Raw genomic sequence first — 20,734 nt, forward strand, 5'->3', positions numbered from 1 at the left:
TTCACAGATCTTTAGGAATTCCCAAATTCATGATTACATGTTTGGCATATAGTTACTCAGTTGTCTCCTCTGTAATATGGAGATAACAGTACCTACTGATAGCCTGATTTAGAGGATTGGATGAGGTTGCGTATTAAACCAGAGCTACAAGCCACCTAGAGGTCCAGAGGCAGGGTGGCAGCCTAGGATTTCTAACTAGACAAGACACCAGTGTTGAGAAGCGCAGGGCCAAAAAAGAAAAAAGGTGAATAGCATATCTCTCTTGCCTTGAAGTACCTTATAGTCTCATAGGAGAATTAAGTAAGTCTATTTCTGTATCAAGCAAACTTTTATAAAACCAGGTGGGGAGAGATTGTGAAGGGAGTACTGCATGAGAGATTGAAAGTGAGTCAAAGGAAGTATCTTGGAGTGAACTTCTGTGCTTGTATTTTTTTTTAGCATGAGAATATATTTAGTTGAAAGATATTTGTGCTTGCTTAAAACTTCCTTGACCCAGAACTTTTACCACTGTAGTGTTAAAATAGAAAATTTATTTTTATTAGCAATTTTGTATATAAGGTTTATGTACAACATACGTTTGTAAATTTAAGCCTTGTGATTTTTGCCATCATTGCATTTCTTGCTCTGTGAATTTTGTTGTCTAGGACTATAAGTGGAGCCCTTTCTTTGTGGCTAGAAAGCAGAACTGTCCTCTATATCTACTATGTATAGTGCAGATGAATGCTTAACTAAACAAACAAAAAACTGTTGCTGACTAATTCATAAAATCTCTAACATTTTTCTATAAATTTTAATAGCTGATTATCATTAAAATTTCCTTAGATGATAAACCTACATGAAATTTCATTTTCTACTATCTGAAAAATATCAATAAACCTATTGGTTAATGGTGGAAATTTTTTTAATCTTTTGTGTGTCATCCTTTTCATTGTTGGCTAGATTTTTTGCTAGTATGTTTGACATAGATACTTATTCCTCATAGATGAGATTCTTTATTATAAGGCTGCATCAGGTGATAGTTCTATTCATCTTTTAATTTTTTTCATTTTTTACACTTTTAAGTATACTTTATATCTAAAAATTCAGATAAATTCAGATATTACTTTGAGATATATAATGAAGAATACCAGTCTCTAACTGCTGATTACTACTTTCAACTTTTTTTGAAGATTTTATTTATTTGGCAGAGATCACAAGTAGGCAGAGAGAGAGAGGGGGAAGCAGGCTCCTTGCCGAGCAGAGAGCCCGATGCGGGGCTCAATCCCGGGACCCTGAGATCATGACCTGAGCCGAAGGCAGAGGCTTTAACCCACTGAGCCACCCAGGCACCCCACTTTCAACTCTTTTTATGTATTTCTTGTGAGCTTTAATCCTGTGGGTGTATGCCTAAACTACTGTAGCTTGGTTTTTTGGTTTTAGACATTCTATGTGGATTTCCTACTATGCTAGATGAGGATTCATCTCTTACATAACCCTCACACGCTTTTCCTTCTATCCTTTACATGTAATGGCATTATAATATTTAAATTTCTCAATATTCAGGATTTATGTTTTCATGGCCAAGTATTGTCTAAAACTAAGCCTATGCAACGATTTTATTTCTTCACCAGTTCAAATTTTTGTTTTCACTGAAGTTAATTGTTTTAATGGGATTAATCACAAATTCAGGCCCACAGTTTCTGACAGAGTTACAAGACTCTGAGTATTGAACACCTCACCTGCATCCCATTGAACTCTCACCTATGCCAGGCCTTCTTTCATAGATAGTTTTCTGTCGGCCTGCTTCCTCATTTTGGTGGGCACAAACCCTGGTAGCTTTTTGACAAAGGGTTCACAGGAGGTCAATTCTGAGACCTTACCTGTCTGGAAACTTATTCTAGCTTCATACTTAATGGGTAGGCTGGCTTTGGAATGCTAGAATGGAAATAGTTTTCCTTCAGAATTTTGATTTGTTTTCTCTTGGGAAATACCAAGCTTTTTAATTTCTGTTTCTCTCTCTTTCCCTCCTTTCTATCCTTTCCCTTTCTCTCCCAGTTTTGCTTTTCTGTTTTTTATTTTTAGCAATTATATCTCTTTAAATTCTCTCCTCCTTCTCATATTTTGATGAAATGCCTTCATTTGTGATTTGGGGTCTTCGTCCCTGTACCATCACTCTGAGAGAGTGACTGGAACACTGGGAAATGCCCTCCTCACCTGGCTTCATTGTGGACCCACAGTTCTGGCCTTGCTTTGTACACTCATGCCTGGCTAGTGGGCGTGTTTGTTATGTTAGTCTCTGTAAGTCAGAAGGATATAAAAACACTCAATATGTGGGTGCTGCTCCAATCTGATGAGGCCTTATCCCCACAAGCAGAATCATCGGCAGCTCTGTGTCCTCATGAGAAGTTTGGAAGGTAGCTGGCATTGAGATGCTCTACCTCTGATTGAAAGTACAGTGTGTGTCCTGCTTTGTATAGCCATGCCCACATAGTGATTTCGGAATCCTTTGCCCTTAAACTGCAGAGCCTTTAACATTGTCTGTTGGCATCTTTCTGTTGTGACTGCCTTTGGTGGAGCCTGCTACAGTGCACATACCTCTCCACCTTGGTGCTGGGTACTTGGTAGGAATCAATTTGGAAAATCATGTTTTTGACTCTGGGAAATTGTCTTGTAGTTGTAATGCTTTTTTTAAAAAAACAAAACAAAACATACTTCCACCAGTGTGGGCTCTTGTTTTGAGCACTGCTTCTCTTTCTGATCCTCCATTTTTTTCCTCCATCCATTTTTTGTCTTTCAAAAACTTGACAACCTTTCATTTTCTGTCATTTCCTCCAAACTTGCTCTCTATACTTGTGAGTTACCCCTTTTGTATTTCTTTACTATTACAGTGTATAACAAAGTACCACACATCGGATGGTTTAAACAATAGGAAAATTTATCGTCTCTCAGTTCTGGAGGCTGTTAAGTCTGAAATCAAGCTGTCGGCAGGGTTAGTTCCTTCTGAAACCTATAGGGAAAATCTGTTCATGCCTCTCTCCTAACTTCTGGTGGCTAGCTGGCAATTTTTGGCATTTTTTGGCTTGTAGATACAATACCCTGATTTCTGCCTTCATGGTCACATGGTATTGTGTGTGTGTGTGTGTGTGTCTTGGTCCAAGTTTCCCCTTTTTCTAAGGAAGCCAGTCAGATTGGTTTAGAGTTCACCCTTATGACCTCATTTTAACCTGATTACCTCCATAAAGATCTTATTTCCAAATAAGTTCACATTTTGAGATATTGAGAGTTAAAACTTCAGCTTAGCAGTTTTGGGGACACAGTTCAACTCTGAATGATGGGTTTTAAGAGGGAGTGAAGATTAAGTATATGACATTCTTTGTATTCATCAGAATGTGTAGTTACCGTAATACTTATAAAGACTCTTAATCACATCTGTCTTCACTGAAGATCAGAAAGCAACTCTGAGGAAGTAATTTTTAGATTGCAATTGGCGATTTTTGTCCAGATTCATGTGACTGTTAAATTTCTGCTGGTTTCCTGAATGTTTAACTACTTACTATTTGAGTCACCTGATTTGCCACCCTTGCTTTGTTTCTAAAGTAGTTTGGAGGTTAGCAACATGATTACAGCAGTGTTTGGTGAGAAAGTAAATCTTTTTTTTTTTTTTTTTTTTTTAAACGTGTGTATTTTTTTTTTTTTTTTTGACAGAGAGCGAGATCACAAGGAAGCAGAGCAGCAGGCAGAGAGAGAGGGGGAAGCAGGCTCCCCACTGAGCAGAGAGCCCGATGTGGGGCTCAATCCCAGGACCCTGGAATCATGACCCGAGCGGAAAGCAGAGGCTTAACCCACTGAGCCACCCAGGCGCCCCGAGAAAGTAAATCTTAAGTATATCATGACATAGCCAGGTTCCGATGCTGTCTTCTGTGTTAATCGCACTCTTTCTTTTTCGGATCTGAGACTTCCTGGGTTGAGTTTGTTTGATTTTAAGAGTTCTGTCATACATCTTTTTGGGTTTTGGTTCCTCAGTCCCTTTACCTAAAGTAAGGACTGAAGCTTTAGCCTTTCCTACCCTTCATTACTTCTGGCAGCATCACTCTCTTTAATTTCCTTTATAATAGTAGTTATCCCAGCCTGGAATTTTATTTTTTGTTTCTTTTTTTTTTTAAGTATTTTATTTATTTGTCAGGGAGAGAGAGCAAGCAGGGGGAGCAGCAGGCAGAGGGAGAAACAGGCTCCCTACTGAGCAAGGAGCCCGATGCTGGATTCAGTCCCAGGACTCCGGGATCATGACTCAAGCTGGATGCAGATGCCCAACTGACTGAGCCACCCAGGCGTCCCTATTTTTTTTTTTTTTTTTTTTTAATTTCTTGTCTCTTTCTCTGTTAGAATCTAAGTGCTATGAGAGCAGGCACCTCATCAGCCAGGTTCACTGCTTGATCTCAGCTCAGAATCTAGAATAGTGCCTAATATGTTAAAGTAGACACTGCTTTTAAACAGGTCAGTGAGTTGAAGTAAGCTTTATTTCCCAACATTCCAAATGTTGCTTCACTGAGTTACTCTTGCTCTTGGGGAGGTCCTTCTCTCTTGTTGCAGTAGCTCAGTTTACAGGCCCGCTTGTGATAACACAGTCGTACAGCCTTACCTGGCATTTGTTTTGCAGAGCTACCTAAAACTAGGCCATAGCTCAAACTGGAGTGATGGATGGCTCTTACAGTAGTGGTGCAGTTGGTGATGGCTGCTGTCTCCACAGCTTCTCCCTTTATCCACCCAGATGTCCCCTCAGGCTGGGAAAGGGCGGTCCCCTTCCTAACATTTCTGAAAATTCTACTAGGGTCCCAGTAGTAATTCGCAATAAAGCAAGGCCTGAAATTTGAAAGCTGTGTTTTAATTGGCTGCTGGTGGAAGACTCTCATCCATCTCCGCAGCCTCTTCCAGTTTCCCCAGGAGCCTCTGCAGACACCAGTATGGGATTCCTGGAGTCGGGAGCATGTTCTCTGCATGGCTGCACAGGAGTTCACATCCCTGCTTCTTGACCTCATGGTTGTCATGTTCTGTTTAAGTGAGACAGACCCAGGCAGTTCCAAAGAGAAGAATGGAGAACTGGTGAATTTGTGCTTCCTGATCTAAAACACGTTTCCCTGGAAACAGTCAGGGGGTTGCTGCATTCCTAAGAGTTAAATGCAAGAGAGATTATAAGCGTTGTTAAAAACTGAATATGTGTTACTGGAGCTGGTCACTTTCATGACTCAGTTAAGTAAGTGGATGGATTGGCACGTTTCCCCCATTGTTTCTTTTTTATTAGTATGCTACCAATAGTCAGGGAAGATTTTTCTCTCCACCTACAGGAGTCACTGAAAGATGGTTGACGCAGTATGTGAGGTTGGTCAAACTGTATGCAGCAGAAGTCACTTTTAACTAGAATTGTGGCACTGTCTTGGTTTTATCATGGTACCCTGAAGGGTTATAGGGAAATGGCTTGGCATTTTGATGGGTGCCCTGCCAATGATTGCTATAGCTTTGACCTCACTAATATCCCTTTGAATTTCAGTTAGGTTTAGAAAATATAAGCTCCAAAAATGAAGTGTACATATTCATGAAATGTTGAATCTGGTATTTCTCATGCAAAAGTTAACATTCAGCTTTGAAATGCATAGGCAATTTAGAGAACCTTGTGCCTGTAAGGTTTCTGAAAAACAAATGATGCTCTCTGTGTGATGTGAAATGGATGTGGTTCACTTGTTCTGGGATATATGTATGATTTCTGATAGACGCATACCTGCAGACTGTCCTGGGTCTGCATTTAGAAGAAATAGTCATTTCTTTCCTGCATCCTCACAGTGCCTGTTGGGATGGGGGTGATAGATAATGACAATTGATGGACATTATTCACAAGGAAAAATGCTGTTTAAATAAAAGAGTCAATGTGTTATGAAGTTTGACGTTCACGCATAAGATCTAATACAAGCTTTCAGTTTTCCATCCCATTATAAATGAATAATAAAGAAACTTGATACTTCTGTAAAAAAAAGTAGCTGTGGAGGAATATGACTAAACATTTATTCAATCAAATAAATGTACATTGCCCGCTTTAGTGCGATATGTGCATTTCAATGATCCTGTCATTCTTAAAACATTTGGAACACCCTTTTCTTTTTAAGTTGCTTTCAGTCTTGAAATATATCATTTTATGCTCAGTAGTGGAAGGTCTTTATCCCTCAAGGTAGGTAAGGCTTTGCAGAATTGCCAGAAGTCATTTAGAATGGCATTTGGTGGATCATGCATATTAGAGAGATGAATAATAATCTTTGCTGTTTAAGAGTTGTGACCATATAGTAATGATACTGATTTTTATCGTGTAGTGCCTAAATTTAATTTTAAGATCTTTCAGAAAAAAAGAAGAGTGCTAATAGCATGCTGGACAGGGGCATATCGATGGGATCAATTTATTATAGCCTTCAGAAGTATTTAATTTAAAAGACAGCCTTCATGTTAAATAGAGTTAGATAGGGTGTTAATGTGACTAAACAGTTTTACACCAGAACTTGGAAGACAGAAATACACTGAGGAAGTTGCCTTAGGGAGGCTGATCTGATTTGAACCCAGTGTAGGGTAGGATCTGGGGGTAGCTGGATCTAACAGTTTTTATATTAAGACCATTCCCTATACCCCTAGGATTCTTCTGACCCATGTTAGTCTTATTTTGGCTATTTGGGGATGGATGTGAATAGTACTATTTGAACAAGGATGCCGAGGGGTGGGCCTTAGTTGGGTGGGCCTTAGGGAATCTGAAGAAGGTATGGAAAGCTAAAACAAAGAGATAAAAAAGAGCTGTTGAATGAAGTAGGAATTAGATTATAAGTCATTTGTTTACATTCTGTGTCCCTCAGTAAATAGCTCCTGGATGGCAGGGATTCAGGTCTACCAGTCATCTGTTAGGCACCTGTGTGGCATAGGTCTTGAAAGTATTCAATACATTGCATTTTAATGAAAAGGAAGAAGTTAAGCACTTAGTAGTTTCCAGGTGGTACCTCATTGAATCTTAGAAGCATTCCTGTGTGGTAAGTTTGGTGACTCCAACTCTATGGAGGGGTCATAAGGAAGCTCCAGTTGAGCTGAAGCTCAAAGGGTAAGTACTGGAGATATTTAGTAAGTAGTAGAGATGTAGTTTCAAATTCTAATGGTCTAAATTCAAAGCCTAGGCTATGTGCCTGACTGGCTCACTCCTAACATTTGTGAGGGTCCAGCCAGCACAGACATATAAATACAGGGCCACATACCATCTGTCTAAACCAGTAGTTCTCAACTAGAGGGAATTTTGCCTCCAGAGAGCACTTAGAAATGACTGGAGACATTTTTGGTTGCCACAAATCGGGAGAGTGGTACTGGCATATAGTGATTGGAGATAAGGGTAGTGTGCTCCTTCACACCTTGGAAGAAAATGATCTGACCAATGTCCCTATGCCAAGGTTGAGAAACCTTGGTCTAAATTGTTAAAAGCTATGAATCCAGTCATGGATGAATCCATGGACTGTCCAACATTCCCACCATTGGCTGTTTCCCAGTCTTGTCACACATCCTGTCACAGAGACTGAGCACTAGCACATGTGTGCTAGGGAAGCTGGAGGTACAGGTCGAGGGGCAGTTTGGCTTATGCTTCCCTTCTGTTAAGTAAATTGTTTTAAAAAACAAACAAACAAACAGACTTTTAGGGGGTATCTGGGTGGCTCAGTTGATTAAACGTCTACCTTCAGCTCAGGTCATGATCCCGAGGTCCTGGGGGCAAGTCCTGAATTGGGCTCCCTGCTCTGCGAGGAGCCTCCTTCTCCCTCTGCCTGCCATTCCCCCTGCTTTTGGCACATGTGCTCTTACTCTCTGTCAAATAAATAAATAAAATCTTAAAAAAAAACTTTTCTAGAGATCTGAAAAGAAAAAGAACAAATGCAGTCTTTTTATTTGGGGTTTGTGGTATGCAGGGCTTTGTAAAGTGCAGGGCCTGGGGCAGGGACTCCTTTTGACCAGGGATAAAAGCAGTACTGGTGCCTGGCATTATGTATAGTAGACACTGGGAAAATGTTTCTTAGATGAATATTTCCATAGCACTATCCCTCCTGAATGAATGAATGGCATGCATTTACATATACTCTATACTGTTTCATTTCAAGGGCTGTTAACTATGTGATATAAGCCTTTAGATTACAAAGATTGTGCATGTTTTATCTAAATTCAGCTGGAAAGTAATTTAATTTTTCAGTACCTTCATGTTCTCATCTTTCAAACAACAGCTTGGATTAAGATCAGGGATTCTAGGGGCACCTGGGTGGCTCAGTTGGTTGAGCCTCTGCCTTTGGCTCAGGTCATGATGTCAGGGTCCTGGGATCGAGCCCTGCATCGGCCTCTCTGCTCAGCGGGGAGCCTGCTTCCCCCTCTCTCTCTGCCTGCCTCTCTGCCTACCAGTGATCTCTCTGTCAAATAAATAAATAAAAATCTTCAAAAAAATAAATAAAATCAGGGATTCTTTACTTAGATTCTACATACCAGCCATAGAGGGGTTCCAGCAGATCCTCAAACCTCAAAATTAGATTCATGATTGTGTGGATATGTACATATATTGATGATGCACACATTTTCTCTAAAGAAGGGTATACTAAAGAGCATAGTTTGGTTCCACCTTAGAGCTATTATGAATAATGCTGCTGTGAATATTGATTTACAGTCTTTGAGTCCTTGTTTTTGGTTATTTGGGGTATATATCTAGTGGAGTTGCTGGAGTAATTCTAGGTTTAGCTTTTTGAGGACTGCCAGATTACTTTCCACAATGAGACCACCATTGCACATTTCCATCAGGTTTTAGTTGCACAGAGATTTCAGTTTTTCTACATCTTTAACAACACTTTTTTTCTCATTTTTTTAATAGCCATCCTAGTGGATATGAAATGATCACTGTGGTTTTGATTTGCATTTCTGTAATGATTAATGATGTTGAGCATCTTTTCAGATACTTATTGACCATCTCCGTTGGAGAGCTACTTATTCAGGCCTTTTGCTCATATTTTAATTGGGTTGTCTTTTTTTTTTTTTTTTTTTTTGATAGTAGAAGTTCTTTATATATCCTGGATATTAAACCCTTATTTGGATACATGACTTGCAGATATTTTCGCCCATGACGTAGTTTGTCTTTTCACTTTCTTGATAATGTCCTTTGATACCAAAAAAGCTTTAAATTTTGGTGGAATCCATTTTATCTCCTTTTTCTGTTGTTACTCATGCTTTTGGTGTCATGTCTTAGGAATCAGTCATTTGTCAGATCAAAAATTATGAAGATTTACTCCATGTTTCCTTATAAACATTGTGTATTTTTAGGTCTTTGGTCCATATTGAGTTAATTTTTCCATGCAGTGTGAGGTAGGGGTCCAACTTCATTCTTTTGTATGTGGAAATCCCATTCTTGGTACCATACATTGAAGAGACGACTTTCCCCATTGAATGGACTTGGCACCCTTATCAAAAATCATTGGCCATCAGGGTGCCTGGGTGGCTCACTCGGCTGAGCATCTGATTCTTTGATTTCAGCTCAGGTCATGATCTCAGGGTGGTGAGATTAAGCCTTGCATTGGGCTCTGTGCTCAGTGTGGAGTTTGCTTGGGATTCTCTCTTTCTCTGCCTCTGCCCCTTCCCCTGCACACATGCTTGCTCTCTCTCAAAATCTTTAAAAAACTTGGCCATTGATGTTTGGGTTTATTTCTGGACTCTGTTCTACTCCATTGGTCGTAGGTCTGTCTTTATGCCAGTACTAGACCATTTTGATTAATGTAACTTTGTAGTAAGTGTTGAAATCAGGAACTTTCTTTTTCCTTTTCAAGATCTTTTTGGACCCTTGTAATTCGATATCAGTTTGAGGATTGACTTTGTATTTCTGCCAAAAAAAAAAAAAGTATTTTGAAATTTTGGTACAGATTTTGTTGAATTTGTAGATTGCTTTGGGTGGTATTGACATTTTAACAATATTAAGTCTGTGTCCATGAACATGAGATGTCTTTTTTTACTTAGGTCATTTTAAATTTCTTTCAGCAATGTTTTGTAATTTCAAATATGCAAATTTTCACCCCCTTGATGAAATTTATTCCTAAAGATATTTATTCTTCTAGATTCTTTTTTTTTTTTTTTTTTGAGATTTTAAAAACACCTAGCACATTAAATCTGCATTCCAACCTAGGTGTTAAGTCCTAGAAGGTACTATAGAAAACATCTTAAAGCTTGGAAATAAGTAAATAAATAAAAATAATATAAAAATATAAATATAAAATAAAAATATGAAAATATAATATAAAAAGTATATAAAAATAAATAAGTAAATAAAAAAACTAGTTGGTAACCTTGAATATATCACATAATCTGAGTCTCTTTCTTCATCTACAAATATAGGGATAAAGCAAATCTTTCACAGAAGTTGTGTAGATCAGAGATAATAATATATGCAAGGAACTAGCTCTAGAGTATGACTATGACTCAGTTAAATACTAGATAACTAATGCTAGGCTGCTAGTATTGTGTTTTCTTATATGGTTTCAATATAAATACTAGTTTGCCATATGATTTCTTGTGAGCATTTAGCTTTGATTATCTTTGTTTGCTTTATTTCTTTTCATATCCCGAAGTTTTGTGATTAAATACTATACATCAAAATCTTGAGCAGAATTAATTTGTAGCAAAGGCTAGTGATTTTTACACAAACTAAATATCCTTTTCCTCAGAGAACCTTATAAGTATGTTGCAATGGAGGCGGGGAGTTTTAAATATCATAAACTGTGTTTCAGTGATGCTGTGTCCTTAAAAGAGGGGAACCTTTCTTCTACTGTTCCTCTTCTCAGATACCTCTTTGCTTTCTTGGATCTTCTCCTGTCCTGGCATTGCAAGGTTAAATTTTAGACATTAACCAGCATTTAACCTCTAAGAATAGTAAAGCTGACTTAAGGCTTTACCCTCAATGGAAAAGGCAACTAATCCTGCCATTTTAGCATTGCATTTGTTTGTATGTGTGAAATATAATTATTGTCATGTATAAATCTGGGAACCAATGTTGCATTTTCTTCTATGCATTTTAGGGGAACCTTTTTTTTTTTTTTTTTAAAGATTTATTTATTTATTTATTTGACAGACAGAGATCACAAGTAGGCAGAGAGAGAGGAAGGGAAGCAGGCTCCCTGCTTCCCGATGCGGGGCTCAATCCCAGGACCCTGAGATCATGACCCGAGCAGAAGGCAGAGCTTTAACCCAGTGAGCTACCCAGGCACCCCTTTTAGGGGAGCTTTATATTGAAGTAGACAGATTCAGTTTCTGAAAGAGAGTCTAAGAGTTCTGTTTTCATTTTCCCTTAAATATAGACAGTTGAATAAAATCTTGAAGAGAATTAGATATAACATAAATGTTTCTTAATATGGTAAAAGTAAATTCCTTAAGTTATCATTGTCATAGCAATGTAATTTAGCCATTTTGCTATTCATTTCCTGACGAACATAAATGAATCTGCCTACAAGAATATGAACTTGTGCATATTCTGATAGGGAGGGAAGGGTGAAATGGATGCAGTCAAGTTGAGAAACATGTGGGTTTGAAAAAGAAACAGAAATTGGGAGAGCAAGCCTATCACGGAATTGCCAGATTCTGTTAGGGGCCCATTTAAGGCTACAGATGATGATTTATACTTTCACCCATCTGTCCTACCAGGATGACTCTTCTCAGCAGTGCTCATGATGATTCTTTATTAAAATGATAATCACAGTTGCTTGGGTGGTATTTTCTTTAAGCCTGGTAATAGGATAGCAAGCAAATTATAAACTAAACATTAACGATATGGTTAAAAGCAAAGGCTCTGGAGTCAGGCCTTGGTTTATTATCTTCTGGCCTCTCCATCTAGCAGCTGTAAAACTTGAGCAGGTTCTCACTGTGGTAGTTGTGGTTATGGGATGGCAGTTGGTTATGTCCTTTAGTACACTTATCTCTTGAGGGTCTATCATATTCATTTATATAGATGGAGGAAGAGAGCAGGAAGACAAGTACCAGCTAATACCTGTATTTTTTTTTTTAAGATTTTATTTATTTATTTGACAGAGACACAGCAAGAGAGGGAACACAAGAAGGGGGAGTTGGGGAGGGACAGGCTTCCCAGCAAGCAGGGAGCCGGATGCGGGGCTTGATCCCAGGACCCTGGGATCATGATCTGAGCCAAAGGCAGCTGCTTAACCAACTGAGGCACCCAGGCGCCCCTCATCTTTTTTTATACTAAAAAAATGTATGTATCAGAGTAGAATGCAAAGTATGTTGAATTTTAATGGTTAAAAAATGTTTCAAGATTATCTTTGAAAAAATACTTCAAGGTGAGCCTCAGGAGACCCTTCCTATTTTTTCTTCCTCTGTTCCTGAAAAGACCTATATGCATTTGATTTTTCATTAATTCACAACTCAAATGAACAGTCACTGGCTACCCTTGTTGAGAGTTTTGGGGATTGTATGAGGATATAATGAGACACTGGAACCTGAGTAGACTAGGTAGCCATTGTCCAATAAGCAGTTAAACTACAAATGTTTGAAAAACCTCAGTGTTATCAAGAGGAATTTTGCTCTTGGTTTTGAAGAAAGCACATTAGTCCCTTTTGTTTTCATAAATTAACAGTGAATTATAAGTAATTCCAGATAAAGGAAGAAAAACTTCATCGGTGTAGATAAGAGAGCCATCTGGCTCAAGAACTCTGTTTCAGGTGGGCTCCGGTCCTTTGTGTGTGGGTCTCTTTGTCATGAGTGCCCTTGCAAATATAGAGATATAATTGAGTTCATTCCTTTACTGTAGAACAGTCATGATAGAGATTGTGAATTCATTGTACTGAGGCTTTAAAAAATATTTTCATCATGATTTTATACTAATTGAAACTTTTTAGTGTTCTTACCTCTTCATTGGTAATTCAGTAGAAATAAGTGGCTATTCTACAGTCCGACCACTGGGGGGTGTAGATTATTTTCATTTTTGTCTTAAAGTCTGAATATAACTTGTGGTGTAAGTACTTCTATTGAACCAATGTAGCTCAACCTCAGATAAGCAGATCTCAGGAAGTTTTAAGTTAATTTTATGTCTTCTTAAAAAGCCCTTTAATACCTGGTCTCATATACTTACAGGATTACTAGTAAAAAAAAAATATTTTACTAGCATCATTATCAGCTGTGGAGTCGGAACAAGATTCTGACTCTTCTGATTAGCATTTTAGCTTTGTTTGTTTCCTGAGGCTAGACTTTTTTCTGGAAAGATTTAAGTCTAGGAAAAGAGACTTCTAAATTCTACTTAGTGCTTTTTTTTTTTTTTTAAGGTTATTAAAGATGCTGTCTAAAAGTAAAAAGTAGTATTTCTTGGTATTTAACCATTTATTATATTTGGTTGTAGACAAAAATTTTGACAGTACGGAAGCGTTTTTCTTTGAAAAACCCTATGGATGATCAAGAATTACTGGTTGTGGTTTTTGAACTATTATTGACCGAGTCCCAAAAAGTGCCACCACTCAAGTGATGGGCCAGAACCAGAATGTCGGGTACCAACTGGGAGTCAGGTGATCCACAGATCACAATAGGGGGAAACTGGAGGTGTGTACCTCTTGCAAAATCAGTGTTTGGAAGATGAGCTCACCATATCCGGGTCCATGGTGCATGCTCACTTGCAGTCAGAACATTCTGTGAGTCATCAGTCCAAACAGTGAAACAGTCAGTACCAAGACTAGCAAGAAATTGAAGTGACTGGCCTAGAGTCTGGTTGTTTTGTAAGAGGCATTTGAGGTGAAGTTTGCCTGAAGAGAGTTCATACCCATCAGCCTTTGGCTCTTGCCTCTCCTCTCTTGCTAGCTCTTTATCTTTTCTTCTGGTTGACCTTCATTCTCCTTTCCCTAGCACTTTGTCTTCAGGTCTTAACCTGGCATCAAGCGAAAAAGCATTGAACCAGAAATTGGGTCTAAGTGGGTGACCTTAGACTGAATTCCTGATATCTTTCTGGGCCTCAGTTTACTCACTTTTTAAAAATTTATTAGAGAGAGAGAGCACAGGGCTGGGAGCTTGGGGAAGGAAAGGGGAAAGAATCTCAAGCAGACACTGCTAAACACAGTGCCTGAGGCAGTTCATTCTCACTACCCTGAGATCACGACCTGAGCCAAAACCAAAAGTGGCACACTCAACCAACTGAGCCACCCAGGCACCCCTCAGCTGACTCTCTTTTAAAATGGATAACGTTTTTTTTCTCTTTTCCTTGTATCTATATCCCTCCAATTGCCCTTCTCCTTAACAGTTTTCCTTTTCTCCAGTCATTCCATCTATATATTTTCTCATTTCTTTCCAGTTTTATTTCCTCTGCTCTTCCTTCTTCCCCCTCTCATCTTCTTATATAGTTTCTCCTTAATCTTCTTTCTCATTCTTTTTTACTTCCCCTTGTCCCTGACGTCTTATTTCTCCTTTTATTATTTTCCCATTGGCAACCCCCCAATATCAGTTTTTTTTCTTACTACTGTCTGATGCTGGGGATCCAGAACTACAATAGGACATGGAGAGAAAGGTTTAAATTGTTACAAATTGTGTAATATTTAGACCAAAAAAAAAAATCACTTTTAAAAGGAAGAATTTGTGTTACCTGATGTATACTGAGCTAGATCACAAGCACCCATGGGCACTTTCATGATGTACTGCAGGCTCACATTAATGTCCAGTAGGCTGGGCAGCAAGCAGTATAACATACTAAAGGCAAGATAAATTTTTTGCCATTTCTCATATTGGTGAAATTTGTTTTTAATTCTGCCATTTAGTATTTTTATTATATGTTTCTTTGTAGTATATTGCTCTAGTAAACATTACCAGTCTCTCTTTACTTGGTCAGACACTTGTAAATACTGGCTTTTTGTGATGTATGAAGTAGAGGAAAAAGATTAGTAATTTGAACATCATTAAATTTGTGAGGATCAGCTAGTATATTGTTGATGAATTAACAGTACTTTTATGGGATGATGAAAAATCCTGTCATCTTCATTTCTTCATTAGTAGAACTTTGGCCGCATGTCCTTTTTTCCTCCTCCTCGTTCTCAAGGTTGTCTCAGGGCCCTTAGGTGGTGCTTTGTCCAAAAGAAATAAAATGGGAGTCCTATATGTAACTTTAAATTGCATAAAATAAAAAGAAAAAAACATTTAATTTTAAGAATATACCTTATTTAACTCAGTACATCCGAAATACTGTCATTTTAACATGTATCTATATAAAAAATTAGATTATTTCACACACATTTTGTGTGTTTTATGCTTACAACACATCTCAGTTGGTTCAGGCAATATTGCAGATATAGCCACATTACAATGAACAGCACAACCCCAGACAACTGTATTGAAAAATAATATATTTTTAATTAAAAACAACATGTTTTGTCCATGTGTGTTAAGTATGTTTTTGAGTTTTAGAAAAATTCACCTGAAGTTACTAGATGTTGACTTATGGAAAGACAGAAATACCAGGAACGTTTGAATTTTACAATGCTGCAGTGTCATACTCTTAAAATTAAATTGTTTAGTATTATATGTTAATATTATATAACACTGTAATTAATATTAACATATAATTTATTATTATAACTTTTTCATTATTTACAGGGCTGAACAGGCTGTCTTCCATCCAGAATTGTGAAAATATATTGAGTCATGCCGATAAGACAGAAAATTGTTTTTGAATTTTATAAAGCATCTATAACCTGCTGTCTTAGAGAAGCTTATTGATTCTTAGAAAATATATGTAAACTATTTTCCCTCAAATGATTACTTCTCTATATGTGTATTTTTTATTTCTAAAAATGAGGATGTGATTGATTTGGAGAATCATTAACTCAATCCCTGTCCTGTGTGATGGAAGCTGCAGTGACCGTCATGTGATTGGGCAGGACTTGGTACCTATCAGTGTAAACACATGGCACAGCCTGTCCCATGCCCCTCCTTATCTCCTTCAGAGAGAAGGGGTTGAGGCGTTTTGAGCAAATCTTATTGGTAAAGTCGGGTATGTATTGCCTTTTTTTTTTTTTTTTTAAAGAACCATTTCCTTTCAGTTTTAACCATATTACTGTGTCGGCAAACAGTTTACACTCAGTTTGTCAGCAGAGCGGCTTTCTGTTTTGATAATTTAGGACTGTAACTTTGTTTCTGAAAAAAAGACATGCTTGATAAGCTAGTTCAGTTTTAAGATGTTTTACTTAGAAGATGATAATAAATATGAGGAGGAGGAGGAGGAGAAGGTTCATGAAGACTCTTTAAGTAAAACTGAAGATGTTTACCATGGGAAGGCCCCTGCTGGTATCCTGGTGAGTTACATACCCCAATGTCCTGTTGCCTTTGCTTGGCTTGCTTGCTCAATCTGGGTAGTACTGAGAGAAGAGGGCTAATACCTTTTCTTTGGAAAATGTAGCACCGGAATGGATTTTATTAACTTTTAATGTTAAATTCAGCAGAAATATTTGGTACCTGCTCTCCCTCATTCATGCTACACCATCTTTTCACTTTTTTCTATTTATTATTTGAAAAGTAACTTTCTGCCTAGAAAAAAGTGAGGTTGCTGCTTTAAACAGAATTCTTTTAAAACTAGGTATCAAACTAAGCATGTCTGGTTTTACATTTTTGCTTCTAAGTGCAGTAGTTGAGGAATAAAAAACATTAAAAAGTTTTTTGGTTTCTACTATCCTAGCCAAAATTGTTTGAAAACTGAATATTTTGAAACTAGCATTTTATTCTGATAAATGATACAAAAGAGTGACTACAGTCTTTCTTTCTCCTATAATTGCAGACAAAAAAAATACTATAAGCTTGACATGCAGGGAAAATGCAAATTGAGGTTGTTGCTTTTTTTTTTTTAATCTGGACAAGATACAAAATCATAACTTATAAAAGTTATATGTTATAAAAGTTATATATAAAATGTTAAATATAAAATATAAATATAAAATGTATAAAATGTTATAAAAGTATTAAAAAAGTTATAAAAGAACTTATAAAAGTATAAGTTCTAGAAGTCAGCGTTAAGGAAATAAAATCAGGTAAATTAAGGACAATATAATTTAACTCTACCTGTGGAACCTTTTCCTTCAAAAATAATCTGAAATAAATACCATGAGGTAAAGGTATTTTTTAGGAAATTAAGGATATATGTTTATATGAAAACAAGTGTAAAAAACAGAAAATTTCTAAAATCTGTGGTTCATAATCAGGTTGATTTTAAAATTATATAAATTTTGTCACGTTTAAAAATTATCACATTTGTGTGCTTTTTGCTTTTTGTACTTGTTGATGAAAGTACTTGTTCGGAGTTCTCAGGAACTGATGGAACTGAACATTGTTTGAACATGGATGGAAGTCAGATATACAGAGAGAAGCAATTTACTTTTGAAATTTCCTTTTTAATAGTATAGAGTGCATGTATATACGGATTCATCCGTATTTCTTGTAAAGGTCAGAAGGGAGAATAGTGGATATAGCTGAATCTTTATGAAACATATAAAAATCTTCTATCGAGTAACACACACACAAACTACCTGTCTCAGGAAGAAGTTCTTATGCTTCCTTTTTTTGGTGTTTTCTAGAGAGAGGTTAACAAGTATTCGATTAGACTGCCTTTTACTAACAGTTCCCTTTTATGTTAATGTCAGAACATCGAAGTCCCATGAGTCACCTCCTTGCTCCAAGAGAAACTTTGTTTTTCTGAATGGCTAGTGTTAGGGACGCTAGATTTGATATCTGCTTAGTAAGCTGAACTGATTATGTTGAGAGTTAGACTTTATAACTTGGGTGTGTCTGTGTGCATGTGTGTGGGGGGGTGGGGGCACAGGGGAGAGGGAAAAACCTAGTTTTCAGAGTCTAAGCCCTCGGTGACCCTGACATTCCTTACTATTCATATACTGCCTGGGTGAATGTCTCCGTCTTAAAGGAGATGATTTTATTTGTTTGGAACATAAATGTATAAATCTCATAATTTAAAAAACCTGAGACAACTTTTGTGCTTTGTTAGAAATTAGGAATTGAAAAAGAAGTTTCCATAATTTTTAAACAAGTGTAGATAATTCCTTTTGTTTGTTGAGGAAAAGGCCACATTATTGCTTTTTAATATCCTGAAGTTCCGGAATAATCTGCTGGCCTTATTTTCCACCACTAATTTTTTTTTTCTTTTTAAAGATTTTATTTATTTATTTGACAGAGAGAGAGAGAGATCACAAGTAGGCAGAGAGGCAGGCAGAGAGAGGTGGGGGTTAGGGAAGCAGGCTCCCTGCTGAGCCTGATGTGGGGCTTGATCCCAGGACCCTGAGATCATGACCTGAGCTGAAGGCAGAGGCTTAACCCACTGAGCCACCCAGGTGCCCCTCCACCACTTTTTTTTTTTTTTTTTAAGATTTTATTTATTTGACAGAGAGAAATCACAAGAGAGGCAGGCAGAGAGAGAGGAAGGGAAGCAGGCTCTCCGCTGAGCAGAGAGCCCGATGTGGGACTCGATCCCAGGACCCTGAGATCATGACCTGAGCTGAAGGCAGCGGCTTAACCCGCTGAGCCACCCAGGCACCCGCATTTTTAAATTAGGGCGGCATGTACTACAGGAATGCTTAGCCAAATTTGGAATCCTAGGAAGTGCTTCTAGAATCAAGTCTGTGTGTGGAGACTCTAGGTGGCATGTGGATATTCTTATTAGAGATGAGAACCCCATGCACAGAGGCTATGAGACCTGCTAATGGGGCAGACGTGAGAACTTGACCTTGTGTCTGCTTGTCCTCACCCTCTGCAGGGAACTCCAGGAAGCAAGAGGACAGTGCTTCTCCATCCTTGTCGCTCTGCTGTATCAGAGAACCTGGGTGTTAGTGTGGTCAAGTAAAAAAAGCGGTGTTTTTTTTTTTTGTTTGTTTTTAAGAGAGAATTTTGTATGTTTGTATTATAGCAAGATTTACTAACAAACACGGTGGTAGAAGATAGCAGGTGGGGCGTGTGGCTTGGGGCAGTGTTCATGCTGAGTTAGGAAATCTTCAGTGGGGGATGAAGAAGCCTCCCCTCGATCCCCCCACACTTAGCACATTTTGTCATTACTTCCTGCTGCCCAAAATTCTAGAATAGCACTAGGTGAATGGGTCCAAAACCAAACACTTTTCCTCCAATCCAGCATCAGGAGTATTCACAAAATTTAGTTGCATAGAATTTTATTTCCTCTCAGAAATGTGGTGGTATTACTAGGTAGGGAGTTTGGGGGGAGTAAATTCTCCTAGAATCTGTTTTCATAGCTCATTTGCCTCTTTAATCCAGATGCCACAGATGAGCTCAGGAATTTTGTGGAGAGTAGCATAGAGGCTGTGGCCAGAAATGTGTCTAGGCTTTTTGAAAATTATTTGTTATCCATTTTTATATTTATGCCCCTATCTGTTGTCAGAAATGACTTAGAGACATGCATACACACTACTACTCCGTAATACTGTAGAGTGCATGATTGAACTGTTAATTTAAAGAAAACAGTTCTTTTCATTCAAATCTAGATCATACCACTCTGGTTCTGATCGATACAGACAATTTAGTTTTTCACTTACTAATATGTCTGAGGTATTTGCTGCTCTGAGTTTGGGAGTAGCACAACTGGACAGATGTCAGCAAATGTCTATATAAATGCTGCCTCTTTTAGTTTGCCCACATACTTGGTTCTGATTACATACTCCCAGTTAGCTGAGCTGTTTCACACAATTGATTGGGATGATCCCAGTATTGCAGATGTGATCCAGATGCTGGTCAGGCAGTTTTGTGCATAGGAAAGACAGGATGGAATCCCATCACTGTCTTTAAATGTCACATGAATCCGGTGTTGGTCTAGTCTACGGGATTTGGACACAGCTGTCTGAAAGGAGCCAAATAAAAATCGTACCTCTTGGGAAAAATGCTTATCTTATTATATAATGTTTTACATTCACATCTTAGGTATTAAATATTCAAAATCAACCCATTTGTCCTGAAGAAGAAATTTTAGACGCCAGTTCTCGAGTAGATATTTTTTGTGTTTGTTATACATTCTTATCTAATTGAAAGGGGAAATAGTTTTTATTGGTTATTTTTCACTCTTGCTGCTTGTTCTAGAAAAACCTGTTGCATAATCTAGAATCATTGAGCTCTTTTACTCTGCTTAACCTAGGATACTTAGGGAAGATATTTTTCAAAGGGTGGAAATAGTAGTATACTGATCTGATTTTATTAGAGTACCATTTTAACTCTGTGATAAATTCCTATTTTTAGAACTTGGTATACTATTTTTTTTTTAATTCCTTTGGAAATGTGGGAAACCATTGCATCCCCCCCCCCTTTTTTAAAGATTTTATTTATTATTTGACAAATAGAGGCACAGCGAGAGAGGGAACACAAGCAGGGGGAAGTGGGAGAGGGAGAAGCAGGCTTCCCGTTGAGCAGGGATCCCATGTGGAGCTTGATTCCAGGCTCTGGGATCATGACCTGAGCCAAAGGCAGCGGCTTAAGGACTGAGCCACCCAGGCACCCCCTTGGTATACTATCTTAATCCTGGCTGTATCTATGTAGAAAAGACCTTTACCAGACATTTGCCTAAAGTGAATCCCAGGAAAACCTGAAGGGAGAGCTATGTAATCTCTAGAATGTTACTGCATTCTCTGAGACTTATTTGAACTCCACTTGAACTCAAATAGGCCATAAGTTAGAGGTCAAGGTGTAGTACTTAAGA

General features: G+C 37.9%; 1 protein-coding gene across 5 annotated transcripts in view; it reads left to right on the top strand.

Moving 5' to 3' along the window:
* LPIN2 (lipin 2) overlaps positions 1 to 20,734 on the top strand; it is a 93,964-nt gene that overhangs the window by 23,191 nt on the left and 50,039 nt on the right. The window contains exon 1 of one of the 5 annotated variants that reach the window (XM_046024068.1): positions 15,915 to 16,033. The exons of 3 other annotated variants lie outside the window; for them this stretch is intronic. Coding sequence is in view for 1 of the 2 variants with exons in the window: in XM_046024066.1 (XP_045880022.1) it covers positions 16,218 to 16,334 (117 nt within the window). In the remaining variant the exon portion in view is untranslated. Of the gene's footprint in view, positions 1 to 15,914; positions 16,034 to 16,081; positions 16,335 to 20,734 lie in introns of those variants that run through there. One more of the 5 variants, XM_046024066.1, reaches the window with a different exon arrangement.

The sequence above is a fragment of the Meles meles genome, chromosome 12 (genome assembly GCF_922984935.1).
Source record: "Meles meles chromosome 12, mMelMel3.1 paternal haplotype, whole genome shotgun sequence".
NCBI classification, from domain to species: domain Eukaryota; kingdom Metazoa; phylum Chordata; class Mammalia; order Carnivora; family Mustelidae; genus Meles; species Meles meles.